This window comes from Astyanax mexicanus, chromosome 1, assembly GCF_023375975.1.
Source record: "Astyanax mexicanus isolate ESR-SI-001 chromosome 1, AstMex3_surface, whole genome shotgun sequence".
NCBI classification, from domain to species: Eukaryota; Metazoa; Chordata; class Actinopteri; order Characiformes; family Acestrorhamphidae; genus Astyanax; species Astyanax mexicanus.
In genome coordinates this window covers 31,483,009-31,507,655 of record NC_064408.1, presented here as the reverse complement: position 1 = coordinate 31,507,655, position 24,647 = coordinate 31,483,009, and the positions used below count along the sequence as shown (strand labels likewise).

Here is a 24,647-nt window from a genome sequence, read left to right as displayed (position 1 = left end):
GTACCGCGGAGCTCACCTACTGTCGCGCAGGGCTTTTTAACTGTACCGCGGAGCTCACCTACTGTCGGGCGGAGCTTTTTAACTGTACCGCAGAGCTCGCCTACTGTCGCGCAGGGCATTTTAACTGTACCGCGGAGCTCATCTACTGTACCGTGGAGCTCACCTATTGTCGCACAGAGCTTTTTAACTGTAGCGCAGAGCTCACCTACTGTCGCGCAGGGCTTTTTAACTGTACCACGGAGCTCTTTAACTGTACTGCGGAGCTCACCTATTGTCGCACAGAGCTTTTTAACTGTACCGCGGAGCTTACCTACTGTCGCGCAGGGCTTTTTAACTGTACCGTGGAGCTCACCTACTGTCGGGCGGAGCTTTTTAACTGTACCGCGGAGCTCACCTATTGTCGCACAGAGCTTTTTAACTGTACCGCGGAGCTTACCTACTGTCGCGCAGGGCTTTTTAACTGTACCGCGGAGGTCACCTACTGTCGGGCGGAGCTTTTTAACTGTACCGCGGAGCTCACCTACTGTCGCGCAGGGCTTTTTAACTGTACCGCGGAGCTCTTTAACTGTACTGCGGAGCTCACCTATTGTCGCACAGAGCTTTTTAACTTTACCGCGGAGCTCACCTACTGTCGCGCAGGGCTTTTTAACTGTACCGTGGAGCTCTTTAACTGTACCGCGGAGCTCACCTACTGTCGGGCGGAGCTTTTTAACTTTACCGCGGAGCTCACCTACTGTCGCGCAGGGCTTTTTAACTGTACCGCGGAGCTCTTTAACTGTACCGCGGAGCTCAACTTTTGTCGCACAGAGCTTTTTAACTGTACCGCAGAGCTCACCTATTGTCGCACAGAGCTTTTTAACTGTACCGCGGAGCTCACCTATTGTTGCACAGAGCTTTTTAACTGTACCGCGGAGCTCTTTAACTGTACCGCGGAGCTCACCTATTGTCGCACAGAGCTTTTTAACTGTACCGCGGAGCTCACCTACTGTCGCGCAGGGCTTTTTAACTGTACCGCGGAGCTCACCTACTGTCGCGCAGGGCTTTTTAACTGTACCGCGGAGCTCTTTAACTGTACTGCGGAGCTCACCTATTGTCGCACAGAGCTTTTTAACTGTACCGCGGAGCTCACCTACTGTCGCGCAGGGCTTTTTAACTGTACCGCGGAGCTCACCTACTGTCGGGTGGAGCTTTTTAACTCTACCGCGGAGCTTGCCTACTGTCGCGCAGGGCTTTTTAACTGTACCGCGGAGCTCATCTACTGTACCGCGGAGCTCATCTACTGTACCGCGGAGCTCACCTATTGTTGCACAGAGCTTTTTAACTGTACCGCGGAGCTCACCTACTGTCGTGCAGGGCTTTTTAACTGTACCGCGGAGCTCTTTAACTGTACCGCGGAGCTCACCTACTGTCGGGCGGAGCTTTTTAACTGTACCGCGGCGCTAGCCTACTGTCGCGCAGGGCTTTTTAACTGTACCGCGGAGCTCATCTACTGTACCGCTGAGCTCACCTATTGTCGCACAGAGCTTTTTAACTGTACCGCGGAGCTCACCTACTGTCGTGCAGGGCTTTTTAACTGTACCGCGGAGCTCTTTAACTGTACCGCGGAGCTCACCTACTGTTGGGCGGAGCTTTTTAACTGTACCGCGGAGCTAGCCTACTGTCGCGCAGGGCTTTTTAACTGTACAGCGGAGCTCTTTAACTGTACTGCGGAGCTCACCTATTGTCGCACAGAGCTTTTTAACTGTACCGCGGAGCTCACCTACTGTCGCGCAGGGCTTTTTAACTGTACCGTGGAGCTCTTTAACTGTACCGCGGAGCTCACCTACTGTCGGGCGGAGCTTTTTAACTGTACCGCGGAGCTCACCTACTGTCGCGCAGGGCTTTTTAACTGTACCGCGGAGCTCTTTAACTGTACTGCGAAGCTCACCTATTGTCGCACAGAGCTTTTTAACTGTACCGCGGAGCTCACCTATTATCGCGCGGAGCTTTTTAACTGTACCGCGGAGCTCACCTACTGTCGCGCAGGGCTTTTTAACTGTACCGTGGAGCTCTTTAACTGTACCGCGGAGCTCATCTACTGTCTCGCGGAGCTCTTTAACTGTACCGCGGAGCTCACCTATTGTCGCACAGAGCTTTTTAACTGTACCGCGGAGCTCACCTACTGTCGGGCGGAGCTTTTTAATTGTACCGTGGGGCTCACCTACTGTTGCGCGTAGCTTTTTTTTTTACTGTACCGTGGAGCTCACCTACTGTCGCGCAGAGCTTTTTTTTTACTGTACCGTGGAGCTCACCTATTGTCGCGCGGAGCTTTTTTTTTTTAACTGTACCGTGGAGCTCACCTATTGTCGCGCGGAGCTTTTTAACTGTACCGTGGAGCTCACCTACTGTTGCGCGGAGCTTTTTTTTAAATGTACTGTGGAGCTCACCTACTGTCGCGCAGAGCTTTTTTTTTACTGTACCGTGGAGCTCACCTATTGTCGCGCGGAGCTTTTTAACTGTACCGTGGAGCTCACCTACTGTCGCGCAGAGCTTTTTAACTCTACCGCGGAGCTTGCCTACTGTCGCGCAGGGCTTTTTAACTGTACCGCGGAGCTTGCCTACTTTCACGCGGAGCTCATACTGTCCTGCAGAGCTTTTTAACAGTTAAAGAGCTCCGCAGGAGAGTTAAAGAGTTCCGCTGGACAGTAGGTGAGCTCCGCAGGACAGTTAAAAAGCTCCGCGCGACAGTAGCTTCAACCCAAAAAAAACGATTTTTAGAAAAAGAGAATCGATTCTGAATCGTTTAATATTAGAAACGCGATTCAAGCTCTAATCGATTTTTTCCTGCACCACTAGTATCCATTACTGCCCACATACTTCAGTGCATCCTTGGTGTTGGCATGGATGTTCAGGAATACATACACTAGAGGGCAGTAACAAACATGGCAATGCTGGACAAGGTTGTGATAATGCCCTACCCAAATATGAATAAAATGTATGCAGAGTACAGACCAACTGACAAAATGGGCCTTTCTGTGGGACTAATCTATGATAAGTGTGAAACAGCTCATTCAGGAAACTGCTTACGTAAGTGAAAGGCTGCATTTAAATGCTTTGCAAAGTTAAACAATGAATTAAGTTGTTTTCTTTTCCATGGAGAGTGAGAACATAATTATTTCAGATAAACTGGAACTCAGCAGGAAAGTTCCACGGAATTCACAGGGTTTGGGTTTTAAAGGAAACAGGTTGACCATGTGATCACCACTAACAGGTATGATGTTGTTATTAGTGGGGCATAGTTTCTCTGGAACGGTGACTTTTTTTGCATTGCTGATGCATTGCCTGTTCTGAAGTTATCTATTGCATTTTTCATAATTGCCTTATTTTCATAACCTGGGAATTCTAGGGAAGAATAGGTAGGATGTGGTTTCCCTTCTCACTGTGGGATGATGACAAAAGCATTTTGGACCACAGAGCGTTACTGGGTCAATAAGCTGACCCAAAATACTGGGTCAGCTTCCTTTAGAAGGAAGCTCTCAGTTCTGTTTTCTTGATAACCTGACTGATGGGGGTTCTAGGCTTATCAGGCGCAAGTCCACTTTGTTATCTTTTGTCTTTACTGTTGAAAAATGACTGTGTTTATGAGTTAATTTAAGTATATGTGTGTCTTTCTGTAACACAGTTTGGTCCCCATACAGGCCATTTGCTTCTTAGCTTTTTTTTTCTGAAATGTGCATGTAGTTATTAGTTTTATTTTGTGTTTTGCTGATTAGAATAATTTGAAATAGTGCAATCATGAAATTCTTTGAATGCATTTTCTGTGCAGAAAGCAAATCAGGTGTTCACCGCACCTGTCCTACTCGTTAGACTAATCACAGAACTCGTTACCTGGAAAAAAAATTTGCTCAGCTGAGCTTTCCAAAAGGCCCATTTAGGCCATTTAACTGTGACACTGTTGTTTTATTGAATTAGAATAATGGAGCAACCGTTTCATTGAATTAGAATAATTTTTATTATAATTACAATCATCACTTTCTCAGTATTTTGTGGCTGCCCCCTTGGCTTGTATGACTGCCTGAAGTCTCCGCGGCATCGATTTGACCAGCTTGTCGCAAGTTTCCTCACTCACAGCTTCCCAGGCAGTGGCGATGTTCTGCTTCAGTTGGTCCAGCGTAGTAGGCTTTCTGTCGCGAATTTTCCGCTTGACGATGGCCCAAAGGTTTTCAATGACATTGAGGTCAGGCGAGTTGGCCGGCCATGCCAAAACTGCAAGCTGTTTTTTAGTGAACCAATCTTTGGTCGACTTTGCCGCATGAGCCGGTGCAAGATCCTGTTGAAATATGAAGTCTTCTTCGCCGAACTGTTCCTCAACAGTCGGAATCAGGAACGTTTCCAGAACATCTTGATATACGGCAGCATTGACAGTCTTCTTCAGGAAGCAGAGTTTCCCTACACCTCGAGCGGACATGCATCCCCAGACCATAACGCTCTGGGGAAACTTGTCGGATCTTTTCACGCACTCGTGGTTGTAGGTTTCGCCACCACGACGCCAGACACGAGGACTTTGGTCACTGAAGGAGATGCAGAAGCGTGATTCGTCACTGAAGACCACTTTCTGCCAGTCTTCAGCAGTCCACTCGCCGTGTTCTTTGGCCCACTTCAGCCGTTTCTCCATTTGTTTCTTGTTCAGCATCGGTTTTACTGCTGGAACGCGAGATTTGAAGCCGAGTTCGCGCAGACGACGGTAAGTGGTTGATCTGGAGACGTCAGCGCCGGTCTGCTTGTTCCACAAGTCGGTGAGCTCGGAAGTGGACTTGAACCGGTTGCTGACTGCGATCTTTCTCAGCTGCTTGTTGTCGCGAGCAGAAGTTTTTCGGACGCCGGAACAGTTGGTGCGCTTGCTGCAGTTTTTCTTGAGAGCTTTGCAGACGGAAGACTGGCTGATGCCGAGCTGCTCAGCAATTTTAGTTTGGGTCAAGCCTTGTTGGCGAAGGGCTTGAATTTGAGCCACTATTCCGGTTGAGAGGTCGCGCTGCTTACCCATGATTGATTTTACAACTTAGAAATTCTACTCAACCCTGACTTTATACTGCACAGTGAACACTCTTCACAGAAAACAAAAATTTCGAGCATTTATTCTAATTCAATGAAACGGTTTCTCCATTATTCTTATTCAATAAAACAACAGTGTCACAGTTAAATGGCCTAAATGGGCCTTTTGGAAAGCTCAGCTGAGCAAAGTTTTTTCCAGGTAACGAGTTCTGTGATTAGTCTAACGAGTAGGACAGGTGCGGTGAACACCTGATTTGCTTTCTGCACAAAAAATGCATTCAAAGAATTTCATGATTGCACTATTTCAAATTATTCTAATTCGTTGACCAGCACCTGTATTTATTTTTTTTTAGTTTGGAAGAGGCTTGATTTCAAAATATATCCTCTTGTTGTTAATTGACCACAGGGCACGAAACATGGAAACTGGTTTTGTGACAAGCAAGAGAACAAGTGATTTCTTGAAAGTTTATATAACTATTTGTCAAATCAGATAAATCTTACAATCTTTGCAAGGCAGCGTTACTGTGCTCATTGTTACCTTACATTCTGCCAACAGTCTATTTTCACACCGTGCACCTGTGTTGTTTATTACTTAGATTTTAAGCTTTTCTCCCCAATTTAGATATATTGATTATCCCACCCACTCACCAGCACTCCCCCTATGACTATCTGTGCCCCAACACAAGAGAGTAAAGACTAGCCTCCTCCGACACATGTGAAATAAGCCACCACTTTTTTTCCAACTTCTGATGATGAACTTCATCAGCAGCTGGATCCTTGAGAGCAGAATTGACCTTGCTCTCTCTGAGTGGGTAGATGGCACTCTTTCCCCTCATCACTCCAAGGGTGATGTCGATCAGCACAAGGCGTCTGTGAGCTGATGTATCGAAACCGAGTTGCTGTGCTTTCTTCCGAGCGCGTTGTGATGCTACTCGGTAATGCTGCATCAGCAGCAGTTTGAAAAGTGGCAGGGGCTGACTTCACATGTGTCAGAGGAGGCATGTGCTAGTCTTCACCCTCCTGGTGTTGTGGCATCACCAGTGATGTAGTAGTTGACTAGTAGCTGAATGTGTGTGACAATTGGACTAGCTAAATTGGGAGAACATGAGAAATAATTTGTATTCTTCTATTCTGGCTGATTCATTGACCAGTCTTTAAAAAATCCATTACAAAAAACAATTTTCCCTTCATCTATGCTGTAGTGATTTAGGAAAATCCTAAAAAGTTATATCTTGTGCATCAGATCCTTTTTTACACGCATTTCTTTTCAGAAAAAGAACAAACACTAAAAGTCCAATATTGCAACTATTGACGTCTATAATAAACATTTGACTGCAAACTGTATGTATCAAAAAGCATTTTGCATCATCTAAAAGAGACAGAGGTGCTGGGTCATTGCTCTTGTAGCCAACAGGTGCAAACTGGAAATGAAAAGATGTTAGCAGTACTTCAGTGTCACAGAGAAATCAAAGCAAGTTCCGTCATGTGGTATCGCTGATTAATCAGCTAGCAAACAAACCTGGTGTCCTGTTTCAACCACAAACAGGATGTTTTTTATATAAACAGCATGTGGTGGTTAAGAGGCCAAACAATAGACAGATTGTCCTTTAATAAATAGATGTTGTAGGCTTGGATCAGCAGGTGTTTATATGTGGTTTAGAGAGAGATTGCTCTGATGTGGTAGCCTTTGAGCTGATTTATGAGGCAATCACTGCCTACCATTTTGTATTTTTCTTCATTTTCAGTTTTTAATTAACAAAATGAAGGGTTATTCTGTTGTCCTTAAACAAAAGCCACACCCCTTTCACAGGAAAAACATATGGAGCATGCCACGGTGCACCCATTTACCATAGAAAAATAGTTTTAAAGACATTATTCTGTCTGCATGCTAGAATATGGCTTTTGTACTAAATGTTCCAGGAAGCTTAATCATAGCAAATCAGCTACTTAAGTTTTATTACTAGCTAAACAGCTGAGATAACTTTAGGTTACTGGCATAATTTAGCTCAGTAAAGGTAAAAAAAAAAACTTATCCAGTCCATTGATTTATAACTAAGATCAAAAAGGACAATCCAGTCATCATTAATAATCAACAAACAAGGGTTTGCACAACAGCACTATTTGGTCCGATTGAAACAGACTCTGTCTGTTTGTGCTCTCGGTGTGGTTCATTTCAGCAGGTTTAAAGACACTAATCACGCTTGGGCGTGGACCAAAAAATTATACCGAGATCTTAATCTCGATTTGGTCCCATGCTGTTTCCAAACAAACTCTGGAGTGGTTTGTTTGTGGTAAGAACACGATCCAGTGTCGATCCAACACAACTATCAAATATTCTCCTTTAATTTGACCTAAACAGCTGTTCAGGTACAGTTTAACCTGATATATTAGCCAGGTAAATACCGTAGCGCAAATCTCTTTATCTGAGCCGTACGTCTCTAATGCTGTGTTTAAAAGCGCAGCTGAAAATGGTCTGTGTTCGGTTTTAAATCATTCACACTGCACAAATATACATGCTGGTCTGGAACAAAGAACCTTCTAACTGTATTTACTTTCTTGCTCTCGTGCCAGACAGCTCTGACCAAGCAAAACACATAACACGCTCTCATGCATTTTGGTGCGTTTAGGTTTGGACCTGTGTGAAAACAACCCAAACTAACTAAATAAACAAACTTATCAAATGATTTGGACCAGAGAAACCAACTACAGGTCTGAAAATGACCTTAGAACTCCAATTCATATTTTAACCAGTGGCTGGTCTTCTCATAAATATCACATATGTCACTGGTTGAGAGATTTGTCACAGTTTTACAATGCTGCTCTGCAGCAACTCTTGATATAGTACGTCTATCTACATCTGCATCATTTTTCACATGCTGAGCCATGATTTCGTTTGAGTAACTAATGAAATAACGCTTCATTTTATCAATTGTATTATTATGTCATTGTTGCTGTGTTTATACTATTTGGGATGTTCATACATTTGAATTCCTGAATTAATCTGCTGTAATTTGTGTGTGTGTGTGTTTCAGCATTTTCTCGTAGCAGTCGCCAAGAATACAGCTCCACAGACCCCAGCTTCACCATGAGGAGGAAGATGGAACATCTTAGAGAGGAAATGGAACAGATAAGGCTTCTACGGCAGGTCAGGCAGCACAAAAAAGTTTGCTATAGCATCACAGTTATCGATAAATCATATTTCAGTGCTAAGGTTAAGGTTAGAATAATGTAAAACCATTGATTTTACGCAGTGAACCTGTATCAGTTGTGTTTACATAATTATACACTTGGAAAAAGCATTGAAAAATAATGGCATAAAGTGAACTACACATTCTGTCATATTTGAATGCAGAATGAATGGAAAGTGTGTTATGGCTGTGTGTTTTAAAGGGTAATTTGTTTATCTTACATTTTATGCACAAGTAGTTCCTGCTTATATGTTAAAAAAAAACATTAGCATATTTTAAGAAAGCTAAAAAAAATGCTTTAAATCCAAAAATATAAAACCTGATGTCAGATGGGTGAATCTTAAGCAAATAAACAAATAAGTGAACAGATAAAGCCCACAGCTCTAAAAGACCACTTAAAAATGATGAGTTTGTTTGATTTTACTGAATTGAAAACCTCTGGAATATAATCAAGAGGAAGATGGAGGATCACAGCCTTCAAACCAAGCTGAACTGCTTGAATTTTTTGCACCAGGAGCCGCATAAAGTTATCCAAAAGCAGTGTGTAAGACTGGTGGAGGAGAACATGCCAAGATGCATAAAAACTGATTAAACAACAGGGTTATTGCACCAAATATTAATTTCTGAACCCTTAAAACTTTATGAATATAAACTTTCTGTTTTCTTTGCATTATTTGAGGTTTGAAAGCTCTGCATCATTTTTGTTATTTTAGCTGTTTCTCATTTTCTGTAAATAATTGCTCTAGATGACAATAGTTTTATATGGAATTTGGGAGAAATGTCTGTAGTTTATAGAATCAGAAACTGATTCAGAAACTGAAGTGGTCTCTTATTTTTTTCCAGAGCTGTATATACCTGCAATATGCTTGTGTCTACATATATGGATAACAGGACTCTTACTGTAATCATATGGTGCTCTGACTGCTAATGTAATATAGTGCTCTGACTGCCTGTAGAGATGCAGAGGTGTTACCTTTTGTGATGTTGCACAACAAATCCAAACAGTTTCAGAAAAAAAAACTTTTTAACTGATTTGGGTTTTGTACTCTTTTGTACAATTAAACTGTACCTTGCCTACCCAAAGGACCAGTACCTACATATCTTACTGATGTTCCATTATAAACCTGATATAGATGTTCCAGCTCCACTTCTGTAATGAATTCAAGTTCTTCAGAGGAGCTAGATTCCTTACAGCGATGTTCGTCACAACAAAGGATTGATCAGCATTCCTGCAGCAAGATCCTTAACTCTGTCATTAGACTCCAGGCAATATTCACTATGGTTTAGTTATGAAGTTCTGTGGAACATTTTTAATTAAAAATAAAAATACCCTTTAGAGGTGTTGAGTACGTGATCACATAAACGTGCACATGAACGAATGTTCCAAGGAAAGGAAGAATTACATTGGACTTTGCGATTGATTGTATTTTTAAGGTTATCGATAAACACATCAAAAAAACCTTGAGTAACAGCAAACTAAAATTTATTGCAGACTCCTTTCTAGACTTTGAGAAAGAGGGAGAGCGAGGGAGTTCCAGAGTTTGGGAGCAAAGCTGCTGAAAGCTCTGCATGGTATTCAGACGAAAAGAGGGTACAGAGAGATGAGTGGAAGAGGAGGATCTGAGGGAGCGGGAAATAGATGCAATATTGAGAAGATTTGACAGATATGGGGGGGGCAAGATTATGGATGGCCTTGAATGCATAAAGAAGAATTTTGAAATGAATTCTATATTTAACAGGAAGCCAATGGAGTTGCTGAAGGACAGGTGAAATGTGATGGAAAGAAGGAGTTTTGGAAATAATGCGAGCAGCTGCATTTTGGACCAGCTGAAGCTTGTGAAGGGATTTGTAAGGAAGGCCAAAAAGGAGAGAATTACAGTAGTCGATACAGGAGGTAACAAGAGTACGCACTAGAATAGAGGCAGTGTGTGGGGTAAGGCAGGGGCGTAATTAATTAATATTACAGAGATGAAAATATGCAGACCGGGGTTATATTACTAATGCGAGACTGAAAGGATAGAGAGCTATCCAGGATGACACCAAGATTCTTAACCTGAGGTGAGGTTGGAGACCAGGAAGCTGTCAATTTGGATAAAGAAACTGTCAACTTTAGATAGAAGGGATTTCGAACCAAAGAGCAGCATTTCAGTTTTATCACTATTAAGTTTTAGGAAGTTAGAGGTGAACCAGTTTTTTATTTCAGATAGACAGTTTGAAAGGGATGAGGGCGGGAACAAAGTACTTGGTTTACAGGATAGGTAGAGCTGGGTATCGTCTGCATAGCAGTGAAAATCAATATTAAATGTGCGAAATATGTTGCCGAGGGGCAGAAGGTAAATGAAGAAAAGGAGGGGCCCCAGCACAGAACCCTGGGGCACACCGGATAGAACAGGGGAAGACTGAGATCTGAAGGATTTGAGTCGAATAAACTAAGTTCGTCCTGAGAGATATGAATGGAACCAGTCAAGTGCGATATAGTTAATTTCTATGGAAGAGAGTCTATTTAGAAAGATAGTGTGAGAGATAGTGTCAAATGCTGCACTCAGATCAAGAAGAATAAGAATTGAAAGTAAGCCAAGCAAAATCCGCAGCCATAAGAAGGTCATTTGTGATCTTAATAAGAACAGTTTCTGTGCTCTGGAGGGGTGAAAACCAGATTGGAATGTAGAGTGTTTGTAGAGGCAATTTTGGGATGAATAGGTATGGAGTTGAGTGGCGACAACTTTTTCAAGTGTTTCGGAAATAAAGGGGAGGTTAGAAATGGGGTGGAGGTTGTTAAATTATCGGGATCTAAGCCAGGTTTTTTCAGAATAGGTGTAATGGCTGCTGTGTAGGAACAAAATTTCACTAGTACGTGAAGAAAGACATGTAGAAGGCTTTGATTTGATAGTAAGATCTGAGATGACAGATGTATCTGGAAGCTGAAAACAAGAGAGAGAGGTACAGAGAAGAAGAGGGTTGTGCGATTAATTGTATTTTTACCGTGGTTATTGTGATGTGAGTTTTCTTGATAAACACATTGAGCTTCAATAACCCTTGAGGAACAGCAAACTAGAATTGCTTTTCTTTATTCTGCTCACGTGACATAATGAGGCTGGAGACAGTGTGAGGTTCCACTCTGACTGTACACACCAAGCTTCTTCTTAGCCTGGGACAAATTAGTGCATTCAGTAGTGCTCTAGGTAAATACTGATGTATTGAAATTTCAAAATAATTTGTTTTGCAATACTGTATTATAAAAAAAACACAGTGTTGATTTTAATAAATGATTTACATCCAAAGAGTTGCTGATAGACTGGTAGATACAGTCATATGAAAAATTTGGGCACCCATATTAATCTTAATCATTTTTAGTTCTAAATATTTGGGTGTTTGTGACATATATCTAATAACTGATGGACACAGTAATATTTCAGGATTGAAATGAGGTTTATTGTACTAACAGAAAATGTGTATCGGTCAACAATACAGCGCACTTTGCACAAGGAGAAGCTGTATGCTGAGAGTGATGCGAAAGAAGCATAAGAATTTCTGCAAGCACACCTCAGGCGACTCTGTTTGTGGCTCTGCTTGCAGAAATGGCTTCTTTCGCATCACTCTCCCATACAGCTTCTCCTTGTGCAGAGTGCGCTGTATTGTTGACCGATGCACAGTGACTCCATCTGCAGCAAGATGATGCTGCAGCTCTTTGGAGGTGGTCTGTGAATTGTCCTTGACTGTTCTCACCATTCGTCTTCTCTGCCTTTCTGATATTTTTCTTGGCCTGCCACTTCTGGGCTTAACAAGAACTGTCCCTGTCTTCCATTTCCTTACTATGTTCCTCACGGTGGAAACTGACAGGTTAAATCTCTGAGACAACTATGAACAACTACGTTGAACAATCTTTGTTTTTAGATCATTTGAGAGTTGTTTTGATGAGCCCATGATGCCACTCTTCAGAGGAGATTCAAATCTCAGAGGAGAACTTGCAATTGGCCACCTTAAATACCTTTTCTCATGATTGGATACACCTGGCTATGAAGTTTAAAGCTCAATGAGGTTACCACACCAATTTTGTGCTTCAGTAAGTCAGTAAAAAGAACACTCTAAAAAACAGAGGTACGATATGAGTACTTTTTTGTACTTAAAGGTACACTCTTCATAATTGTACCCTCAAAGGTACAATATTGGTCTTTACAGGATCAGATTTGTTCCCTCTGAAGTACAAAGTCATTTCTAACAGCAATAAGTACAAATTTGTACCATTTAACCAGCCAAAAGATACATTGAGTATTCTGTATCACTATACTAATAAACAATATATATTGCACATTTTTTTATTTGAAAGCCAGACAATTTTGGATCATCAAGTTTTTGAGCCATATTTAGTTAATGATAATGTTTATAATCTTTATAATCTTTACTGGCACAAAAACCATGGGTACAAAAAAGGACTTTCACTGAAAGGTACTTTTTTGTACCTCAATATAAGGTACAGCCCCAGTGACAAGCTTTGTACCCTTTTAAGTACAAATCTGTACTCACTTTTCTTAGTGTGTAGTTAGGAGTATTCAAATAAAAAAAATGATAAGGGTGCCCATACTTTTGCACCGGTCAAATTTTGGTTTAATGCATAGTGCACATTTTCTGTTAGTACAATAAACCTCATTTCAATCCTGAAATATTACTGTGTCCATCAGTTATTAGATATATCAAACTGAAATGGCTGTTGCAAACACCCAAATATTTAGAACTAAAAATTATTAACATTAATAAGGGTGCCCAAACGTTTTCATATGGATGTATGTCTTCAGATCCTACTGATCTGATTGGATAAACAGTAATACTTTCTTTAACTTAGATTTTATGCATATGATAATGTGTTTTTTATACTATGGTAGTTTTTCAAAAATGTTATTGTAAAACTTGCATTGTATATTTGTATATTTTTATGTTTGAATTATAACCCCTGAATTGTAATGCATATTATATTGCCAGAGTCTTGACAATACAAAGCCCTAGCAGCTAGCAAGTCTAGTATGTATTTACTGCGTTTCACAGGAATTGCATCATCACATTTTTTTGCCCACATCAAGCACTGCTAGTGGGAATATTATTGCTGAAAAAAATGTGTGTAGGAATACACATTGGACTCTTGGGTTGTGTTCTTTGACATGCTGAAGCATGTTATTATTTTCCAAGCATATTAAGTAGTTATATATTTTTCCTTGGTAATTTTTGTCTTCCCCATAAGTCTTTATTATTGTTTGTTTGTTTGTTTTTGAGTGTGTACCATTTGAAAAGCATATAAAGGAGAACTGTTTAGAATGCCTGTAGGGATCTTGCACAATTTCCTCAGGTTGTTCAGAACTTAAGGGTACATTTAATGCCATCACACACACACACACACACACACACACACACACACACACACACACACACACACACACAGATTTACACATACACATTTGTAAGGCATTGTTTGTAATCAATAAAAATATATTAATTTCATGAAACCTTGTTGCTCACGATATAACATTTTTATTTCATATGCAGCGTATGATTATGGATGGAAGAACAGGAAGTCAAGTCCGATTCTGCTTTAAACCTGAAGGGCAGACCTGATTTTAATAATTGTAGCATACCCTAGGAAGCACATTAAAGCTTTGTATTTCTTATACAACATTATTCGTTACACAATCTGGTGACATTCTCTAGATCTAACCAAAAATAATTCTAATTATTCTTTGTGTGTGTTTCTCTATGTGTTTTGGCAGAACCTAGAGTCGAGGCTGAAGGTTTTGTTGCCAGATGATGTTGGTGCTGCTTTAATGGATGGTGTTGTTCTGTGCCACCTGGCCAATCATATTCGCCCTCGCTCTGTGGCCAGTATTCATGTGCCCTCTCCTGCTGTAGTAAGTTCTCCTTCTTTTTATCTATCTGTTCATCTATCTGTTTGTCTGTCCTGTACATATGGCTTTATTTCTGGTAGCTATAAATACACTGCCCGGCCAAAAAAAAAAGTCGTCACCAAAAAAAAAATGTTTTTGGACCGCCTTAAGCTTTTATTGCAGCACACATTCACTGTGGCATTGTTTCAATAAGCTTCTGCAATCTTACAAGATTTATTTCAGTCCAGTGTTGCATTAAATTTTCACCAAGATCTTGCAGCAGCATTTATAACGGTAAAGTCGGACCACTGCACAAAGTCTTTTCCAGCACATCAGAAAGATTCTCAATGAGGTTAAGGTCTGGACTCTGTGGTGAACAATCCATGTGTGAAAATGATGATCTCATGCTCCCTGAAGCACTCTTTCACAATTCCAGCCCCATGAATCCTGGTATGGTTATCTTGAAATATCCCGTGTCATCAGGGAAGAAAAAATCCATTGATGGAATAACCTGGTCTATATTCAGTATATTCAGGTAGTCAGCTGACCTCATTCTTTCAGCACATACTGTTGCTGAACCTAGACCTGACCAACTGCAGCATCAACCCCACATCATTTACTTACTTAAATCCAGGTGGAGACTTTTTTTTTTTTTGGGCCAGGCAGTGTACATGAATTTATCTTTGTATTGGTTTATGTAATCATGTATTCAAATATATAAAATATTCAAAATACAGGAAATAGCTCATGTACATTTTAGAATGAGTGTGTGCTATAAAACTGGAGCATGGGAAGACACATAAAGCAAAATTAAATGCTAAAAACTGAGCAGATCTGTATAATCAATTAAATATATAAATTTGTACAGTGTACGGTAAGTGGTAGTGTGTTAGTTACATACAAAGTGTCTGACACTTTTTAATGCTGATTATAAAAACTTTATGTAAAAAAATCATATAATGATGTAGCATTTAGCATTGCTTTAACTTAGTTTAAATTAAGATGAAAAAGACAAAAGATAAAAAAGATGGATTGCGTAACAAATCACAAATCTCATGGATCGGATAGTGATTTTATTGACTGGGATATTTGTATGTGGTCTCTCTAGCTTATGATTGGGGTACAAAATAATCTGCATATTTGTGACTCTTGTGTTTGTCTTATACTCTTATTATTAATCATTTTGTTAGATTTATTCTATTATTGTTATAAAAATTCAATGTTTAAATAATTATTATATCTACAGTATAAAAAACGTAGCATGCAGGAAGCAGATTTATTATGCTTTTATATTTTGATGTAATTTAGAAAATGCACATTTTTTGGTGTTTGTGTTCATTTCTGTTTGTGTGTGTATTTCTGTTTTTCCTCACAGCCAAAGCTGAGCATGGCTAAATGCAGACGAAATGTAGAGAATTTTCTGGAAGCGTGTAAGAAGCTTGGTGTGCCACAGGTAGGCCTGCACTTCATCACTTCAGTTTCTTACTTGACATTTCTGTTTAGCAAAGCACTTAAAGAATTTGGCTGTCTGACACTAAAGCAAGCCCAGCTTGCTGAATGCTGGAAATAATTAATGGAAGGTAATGGCTGGAGTGATGTATGTGCTTGTTTGCATTAGAACTTGTTTATTTCCATTCTTGCACATTGTTATTTGATTGAATAAAATTGCTTGCAGACTCCTTTGCACTCATTCAACAAACAAAGGTCCATGAAAATATATGTTCCAAATCTATATTTTACACATTTATTTATTTATTTATATTTTCTATATATTTATCTTATCTAATGTCCTAGTGCACTGATTGGGGCCTCTATTTTTGTATTTGAAAACTAATTTAACTTAAGGTTCTGAGAGTAGAACTAAAAATTTACTAAAAATTGTGTAAATTATAAAAAAAAAAACCTTTTGGGGTGTTTCAAGTTTTATTTTACTGCAGCCGATTTAAACATTAAAAAGCTTCAGATTCACATCAGACTTTTTTCATGTGAAACTGACTGAATAATAGCAGTAAACAGAGAAGACTAAGTAGTGGATAGTTCCCAGAAGCTGATTACCATCACACAATCCCCCAGCACACCTTCAGGCTATGTGTGATCTTTGCCTAGAACTGATAAAGTTTTGAAAAGAAGAGTCACACCCAATTATAGAGGATGTTTTGACTATATGATTTGGCATTTTGGTTTCTGAGATATCCTGTGAGCAGGTGTGGGCTTTAAACATGTGGTAGCCTGGATGCATCAATTCATGGGGGCAGGGTTCTGCACAACACGAAGACATGAGTTATGTTGTCTTAAATGTTTAACAGAATGTAACAAAGTGCAACACCTTTAGAAGCAAATTCACAAATAAAGTATGCAAAGGTGTTTGGACACTGTGTTTAGTCACATAATGATATTGCATAAATCCAATCCTCCCATCATCCTCCCGTAGACTTCTTTGTCTACGATAAATTTGACCAAAATGTGGATTCGTTTAAGAAAATCACATCTGGATCATCTGAGATTAATTAGTTTAAAAGGAGATCATTATCCACATGATGCTCTAGCATGAACTCTATGTGTGTGTTTGTATTTTCTCTACAGGACAAGTTATGTTTGCCTCATCATATTCTGGAAGAACGAGGCTTGGTGAAAGTTGGCGTAACCGTTCAAGCCTTGCTGGACTTGCCGTCATCAAAGCCCACTCAGCTGTCCACCATGTAGCACTACAAGACAAACCAGGATATGACCCTGAAAGTGGGATCGGCAGACGTCCTCCTCCACCTTGCGTACTGCCTTACCTCCCTTTCTCACGCCCCTGTCTGTTAACCTTAAGACAGATTTGAACCCTCTGGCCTTTTATCTGTTACATCCTTTTCTAGCTGACAGATGCTGGTGCTTTTGCTGGAGCTGCTGGCTTATTGCAAAGGTTTCATAATGCATATTATGTTCCATTCGGGCCTCATCAACCTGCTGATCCATAACGCAGAAACTGTTTGCAGCAGTTGAGTCACTATTTACAAAAAAGAAGATACTGAAGAAGGGACACCAAGCAAAAACAACAGGAAATCTATATTACTGGTGATCCTCAGGAGAAGTACGTGATCTGTTGTTTTATAGGAAAGCCAAAATATATGTGGAAATACGTGGAAAACAAAAGGAGGTAATTAAATCAGGGTTTAGCAGAAAAAAACATAGCAGTCACAGGAATTATCAGCACCGCGTCAGCCATAAAAGAGAAGAAGTCTTTTGGCTCATTCCAGTACCTTCTGGCAGAGAGACTAATGGGAGTTTCCTCCACTTCGTTTGTTCTATGAGGGAAGAGATTGAGAAAAAACACTTTTTACTTAGTGTTCCAAGAAAATTGAGTGTACCCCATTGGGCTCTCTTTCCCTCTCACTCAGTTTTAAATCGCTCCATCTGTCTCTCCCGTTATCTTTGTTCCTTTTGTCTCTTCTCACGCTGAATTCTCTGGACCAGTGAGCCTGTAAGGGGCGAGGAGAGAAAGCCATCTGACCGCTGATTGGCCGATAAGGAACAGTGGGCAGAGATTCGTACAGAATGCTGGGTGCCCTTCTCTCCTGCATGAAGCCAATAAAGCTCCATCACGGAAACATGCCTTCAACCTCCATTCCTCAGCGCAGGAGCAGCGCGTGTTGGGGTGGTAGAGAGCTGCTTGTACATTTTGTAAAGATGAACTCAGAAGTGTGGCTTAATGTAAGTGAATGAAGTTGACTGATTTGTTCCCCTGGATCCGAACCCTAAAGGTGACACATTCAAATTAACAATAGCAACATTACAACATTAAAATGTTCAGAATGATCCACAATGTCCCAAACAGCGGTGTGGAGCTGTGTAGCAGTGCACTAAAAATAATTTCATTTACTGACTTAATGTAGAAATGTTTTGTTTGAATTCACAATGTAGCTCAATATGAGGATGCATCCATGTGTTGAATCTACTTTCACTGCAATCTCTGCTCATTTTAGTCATTTTAAAACATTTAAAACAATGTTTGATGATTTATTTTCTATGGTTTGATGTAGCATTAATGTTTTCTGAGATGACTTGTAAAAAAAAAAAAAAAAGTAAGTCATTAATGTAATAACATGTACAGATCCAAGGTCCAAGGATACACACATACATCATCTCTCAATGTCTATTGAGCAGTCAATACAGATGTGTCGATGTTTACAGATGTGCAGAACTGCCAAGATCACACAAATATACAATTTGTACAAAGCCACACCTAAAGAGTGAAAAAAAAATAAACAAATAAAAGGAATGGTCTACAAAATACCTACAAAATTAACAAAGGAAAAGGCAAAACACTTTAAATTAGTTCCTTTTATTTATGAAAGCTACATTTTCCATTTGTGTTAACCATTTTTTTCAATCAATGATTTTTATTTTATTACTTTTGTATTGACTTTAAAATGTGGCCCTGCATTAACTCACCTTTACAATTCTGTCCAACACTGAAGACATTATGCATTATGACTGCCAACACTTTCAGACTATTAAGTGTGTAAAGAGATATGAAGGAAATTTCCAGATAATTATTTATGTATTTATTGATTATTTATTCCTTGGTTGCTTTTCTTGTTAAACCAGCGTCAGATATGTCGTGTGTCAGGGTTCTTCAGTTTCACTCCTAGAGAGCCGGCATCCAGCGCGGTTTGTTGATTTACATACTCAAACTTACCTCATTCAGATTATTAGTTAATTACCGGAAATTAGTTATGTTGGTTTAGTTAGGTGTATTTGAGCAGGGAAATTGCCAAACTTTCCAGAGCCAGACCTGATAAAACCCTGTTTTATGTGCTCATGAAAACACTTTCTGTTATGCAGTTCTTTAAATATATGTTCTGCAACATGGCTTAAGATTTAATATATATATATTTTTTTTAAGCATACGTGTTTTTATGTGTGTGTATACATATTTAATGCTGAGTTCATGCACAGGTTCTGTGGAAATAATCCCAGGTTGCATATTACTCAGCATTCTGAGTAATTCAGAGTCATGGTGACAGTTTGTCTTTATTTTATTATTTTAAAGATGTTTCATCTTTGCTGGAAGTTCTTATTTTGCAACTCGGGTGACAAAGGCCCGTTTATTTCACACGCGGACTGTTGACAGCTATATCGTTTTCACAGTGAAAATGAGCCATGTTTCCGGCTTGCTGCAGTTACTATCACGAGTGATTCATCACACAGGCTTTGCGTCTCACTTGATGGAGAATTTGATAGACGTCAGATTTCTTTAAGTATTTATGATTCTACAGCAGTGCATTGAAATGGTTTAAGATGACATGTAAACTTTGTGTGTGCCATATTTCTTTGAACACATATTTGACTTTGAGGTTCCCACAACACATACTTGTAGCGTCTTCATGCTAAACTGTAGTCTTGCAGAGCCAGATGATCGTGTAACATGAGTACATACCTGGAAACATGCTTCTTAACAGCCTGTCATTGGTGCCATGTAAGCCTGAATGGCTAGAAATCCCCCACTGTAAAAACAGTCACATGCAAGATCTTGTGTGAGGTAAATACACAATAGTCACATCAGGCAGCAGTAAACAGGAGGTAACTGCATGGCCTTTATCCACATGGTTGGGCACATGCTTGTAAACGCACGTGTGGAAAGCTGTGCACCTCAGTCCAGCACAGTTTTGTGCAGATATTTCCAGTTACAGTTGAATTCACACTCTTAATCCCAGAAAACGCTCTTATTTACCTTTTAAAAAGCCATTTAAATGGCTGATTAAAGGGCTGATTACTGTTGTTTTGCTCTATTCCTCGGGTTTTGAGTGCTCGGCGCTGATTCAGCTCTTGATTCCATCTGGATGCGAGACAGTGCGAGGGTGAGGGCGGGGCTGGTGACGTCTTGGGCACGGCATTGTTTAATACACATTCACATTACCAAGCATTACTATTTTTAGCTTCAATGTTACACAGATCGGATCAGATTGAATGGTCAGGTTGGATTTCATGTATCTTGTTTCCTGTATGCCTGTGATTATTGGTGTTGGTGATGGAGGCCACAGTTCTTAAAGGTCACCTTCCGCGAAAATCCGATTTTTCTTGTTTTTTGTGGAATACAGTAGGTCTCTCCGAGTTGAATGTGTACACCTGCACATTAAACTGTTTTGCAGCCCCCATTGTCTGCAGGAGCTAAGCAAAGAAATCCCCCCTCCCCCCCTCCGAAAAACGGGTGAATTTTGAATTATCTTTCTGCCTACGTAGGCAGAAACTCACAGACCAGCCCACCTTGGCTCGAGAAACTCCCAGAGGCGGAGCTGAAGCGATGCAACATCACCGCTCATCAGTTAGGAGGTGGGAGGCAGTGAGCGGCAGAGCGGTGGAGGGGCGTCGCAGTGCTCCTAGCCAATCAGAGGAGAGATATTTGCATGCTGTTTGCATGTATGAATATTCATGAGCAAAGCTGGAATCCGGTCATTTTGGACACACCCCTAAAACAGTCCATTAAAAAAGAGCTATACAGAGACACCTGAGCACTTTTTTTTTTACAAAAACGGCTCACATGTCATTCATTCATACTAGAGACCATAACTAGACATTTTAAAATGAAAGAAAAAACGACGGAAGGTGACCTTTAAAGGAAAGCCTGTTCACTCACAGCCATCCTAATGAATGGGAAAATACAGATCACAAGACCAAAATACTGTTAACTGAATTTTCATAAAAACATTGTAAAGAGTTTGTAGCATTTGTCTCAGTAATGCACAAACAACAAACTGTACTCCATGTTGTTTTGGCTACTGCACTTGCGCAGATCTCCACATCAAGGGGGGGCTCAACCTTTAGTTGTTTGCTGCATAACTAGCAAGCTGATTAACTCTTTGTGGAAAGATGGGACTTTATCCATTTAAACACATCTAATATTTCAATTAGCGACCGTTCGTCTCATTAATTATGTCATATGTCATAACCTATCAGTTTGCGCTGATCTGAGCATAATTGACTAGTGATGTGAATGTAGCCTACATGTCTAGGAAAAGAAAAAATAAATCAGTTAAAGCTTTTTGGTTGTTTTATTTTCTGACAAAGTGTTTTGCTAGCTAGTCTACATGTTATTTTGCTAATGTACTCCATGCTTTCTTGCTTAATTGACTGGAGAAATATGAGAGGAGATTTTAAAGGGAAAGCATGTAGACGTTGCTTTATTTGCAGTGCGTTTAACCACTATCCAGCACCAAACTTTTAAGTGTACAAAAGAAGGAATTGCACTTGTATATTTTTTATTTAAAGACTATGTTTATGCCCAAGATAGAACTAAACTTTAATTGACCATGCTTGATACAGACAACAAAAACAATATTAATATGTATGATCTTAACTTAATTTTATGTTCTGTAGTTGTTTTATTTTATTTTTTATTTTTTTCCTTTAATATATTATTTTGTTTTAAGAGTTTTTTTGTGTGCAACTTTTGTGTGCCAAATATAATTTTTTTTTCAAGTGTTCAAATCAGCATCCTTAAATTGGGCAGCTGCACTTTTTTCCAGTATCCATACTCTTTTGACAGTTGCAGAGCTTTATTTTTAGCCACAGTAAATAACCTTCTACCCTAAAACTAATTTTGACCTATCTTTGCGGTTGTCTTTATTGGTTCTGTTTATTGCAGTCTCTCACTGTGTGCATGTTCTGGCACGCATACTAATTTGTCACATTTTTCCTTTTCTTTCTATGGAAAAGACTATTGATTATTTGCCAGGTTTTTGAGCAAAAGCCCAAATTGTTGGATGAACAACAGTCACTGATTTATTGATCACTTCCTTTGTCCGGCTGAGATTCTGAAAGAAATCTCAGCAGTTGCCTCTATCAATTCTTCCTATATTTGCTTAAGAGAGTTTGGGGGAGCTTCAAAAAAACAGGCTTTTGTGAGCAAACATCATTCCCAAATTTTCTGTGTTGTGTTACTTTGTTACTAGTGCCAATGAAATCATCACTGCAGGACACAAAAGCTGTAGACTGCCAGTTTGCCTTCTTGGTTTAGTAAGAAGTTGTTCCCCTCACTCTGTTTCGCACCTTATTCTTTCATTACTTAATGCAGCCATAATGGTTTCTTATCACGCTGAAGTCCTCCTCTATCACATGATACTTGTTTTTCTAAGGAGCTAGTGCACTACACGCCAGCCAGCACATTTTCGTAGCATGTAAGTGACAACTCACATGAGATCGGGAAAAACACTGGTACGAATTCAGACTTTGTATAATTGTAAAAAGAAAAAAAAAAGAAGTTGCCGTTTCACACACAGTTTGGCCGGAGAGGATGCTACGTAAAATGCGTGGTATACAGTGTGCGTGTGTGTGTGTGTGCGCAGGTGGATGTTTTGTATGAAACAAGATCTTGAGTGCATGCCTGAATCCTCAGTGATCAAGTCACCGTTTCTGTACATAAACTCTGTATAAAAAGTATTTGAACCTTTCTTACAAAAAGGCAACAAAAGACATGTTTGAGAGGTCATGAAGTGGAAAAAAAAAACATCAAATAAAATGACCTTTTCCAGTTATGTGTTTGCTTTGTTTTTTTTTTTTTACAAATTATTCTTGTTGCATCAGAGCTTCTTTTGAATGATCTTATCTCAAAAGACTTAACAAGAAATGTGGAGTGGTATCAAGTGTTTGAAAAAAACTGACTCACGCATAAATTAACTAACCTCAACATTCTCTGTTTTGCATGCACTTCATGAATATGCACACGAGGGGAGCGCCTTTCTCTCCCTCTTTCTTTCTTTTTACACACGCGATTGGGTAAAAAGTCTGGGTCTTTAAGTTCACTCTTGGGCCACTCGTTCTAGATTCGGGGATTCTATTTGGAGGCGTTATTGAAATGCGGTAGACTTAGGGTTGTCACCGTGTAGAATTTAAAATAAGAGACACCAATCACAGCTCCTCTGGCAGCAGTATTATGTTTTATTTTGTGCTAGTGTTTTTATTGAAGGGGTAATCAAAAAAGCATTTAGTCATACTTAAAGCTTGAAATGCTTTTTTAGCATTAAACACTTTCTCTTATAAAGTGCAGTTAATTAAATCTTAATTTATATGTTTGTATGTTTGTGTGCAACCAAAAGGGGGAGGGGGGACGGAGTCTGTAGTGAACTGCTGCAGCAGCAGCACAGAAGAGCAGAGGGAGGAGGGGTTTAGTGTTGATGTGTGAGTAACAGACATGTGTATTGGGCATTTATGGAAATACGGAACAAATCACGTACCGTATTGTTTCAATACGGGACGCAACATTTAGTTGCCAATTAAGGGACGATTCCGTATTTTACGGGACGGATGGCAACCCTAGGTAGACTCCTGCAAATTCCGGGAGACTTGGCAAGTCTGCTGATAGCTGACATGCTAACACTAAGATAGCAATGTTGGATGAGCCTGGTCATCGGCATGATAATTTGACAACAATTAAGCAACACAGCAAGAAAATAAATAAATAAACTGTAACCAAGCTAAAGAGTAAACACTGGAACCTTACTGACTGCTTGACCCTGCAGTGTTAAAGTGGCGATGGACTGCATTACATCAGGCTGCTTATTTAGAGTGAACCAGATTGTGCCTGAACTTCCAAGATCCTGCAGAAGCTTTACCATAACTTCGCCAATTGGTTGATTTTCTACATGTGCCACATGACCAAGCATATTCAGAAATGACAGCCAGCGCATCCAGCACTCAACAAACTGCAACAGTCCGCTTGCACACCTAATTTTTTATGCTAAAGCTGCAGCTTTGGAAGCACAAGCAGATCCCATTCTTTGGCATCTGTCCACTGTAAGAGTCAAAGATCACTGACAATGCAGCCATTCTGCAGAAAGTCCCCCTGTCGATTCCATGGAAAAGGGATAAAGTTACAGACTGGGAGCTTGAAGGAAGGAAGGAAAGACGTTTTCTGAGGACACCGAATATCTAGGGTGTTGCTTCAATTCACGTTTCTTGAAATTCCCTGAAATCTTATCTCATTACAGACTTCCAGCAGGAAGTCACAGTCTTGAACAGTACTTGACCTTCGGTGAACCTGCATTATATCAGTGGGAGTGACCTTGATTGTTGACTAAAGGTCATGGAGACATCAGTTCCTTTGAAATAAGGCTGTGATGTGCCTCAAACATAACAACATATTCATTACATAAAACAACAGTGTCACCAGTGTGAAAGGTTGGACACCCCAAATGTTGAAAAAAGGCTCAGAATGTTTTTTTTTTTATTGCAGCAGTTTAACTGAAGCAGGTCAGTGCACTGAAATTGGTTTAAGATGCCGTGCAAACTTTGTGAGTGGCATATTTCTTTGAACGCATATTTGACTTTGAGGTGCCGCTCAGCCCACACATATAGTGTCTTCGTGCTAAAATGTAATCTTGCAGATCCAGATGACCGTGTAACTTAAGTACATACCTGGAAACATGCTTTTTAACAACCTGTCATTGCTGCCATGTAAACCAGGATGACTAAAAATTCCCCACTGTAAAAAAAAGTCAGGTAAACATGCAAGATGTTGTGTAAGGAAAATAAATGTTGACTACATTCACATTACGAAGCTGAAGTGTCTTAACTC

General features: G+C 40.0%; 1 protein-coding gene across 4 annotated transcripts in view; it reads left to right on the top strand.

The window, feature by feature from the left end:
* The window catches only part of lrch2 (leucine-rich repeats and calponin homology (CH) domain containing 2), a 109,963-nt gene extending 87,355 nt beyond the window's left edge, over positions 1–22,608 (top strand). For all 4 annotated transcript variants that reach the window (XM_049476366.1, XM_049476369.1, XM_049476368.1 and 1 more), the window contains 5 exons: positions 8,064–8,176; positions 13,976–14,113; positions 15,465–15,542; positions 16,673–20,127; positions 20,694–22,608. In XM_049476366.1, coding sequence (XP_049332323.1) covers positions 8,064–8,176; positions 13,976–14,113; positions 15,465–15,542; positions 16,673–16,792 — 449 coding nt within the window. In that variant the 3' untranslated portion in view covers positions 16,793–20,127; positions 20,694–22,608. The remainder of the gene's footprint in view (positions 1–8,063; positions 8,177–13,975; positions 14,114–15,464; positions 15,543–16,672; positions 20,128–20,693) is intronic.
* Positions 22,609–24,647: the final 2,039 nt, after the last annotated feature.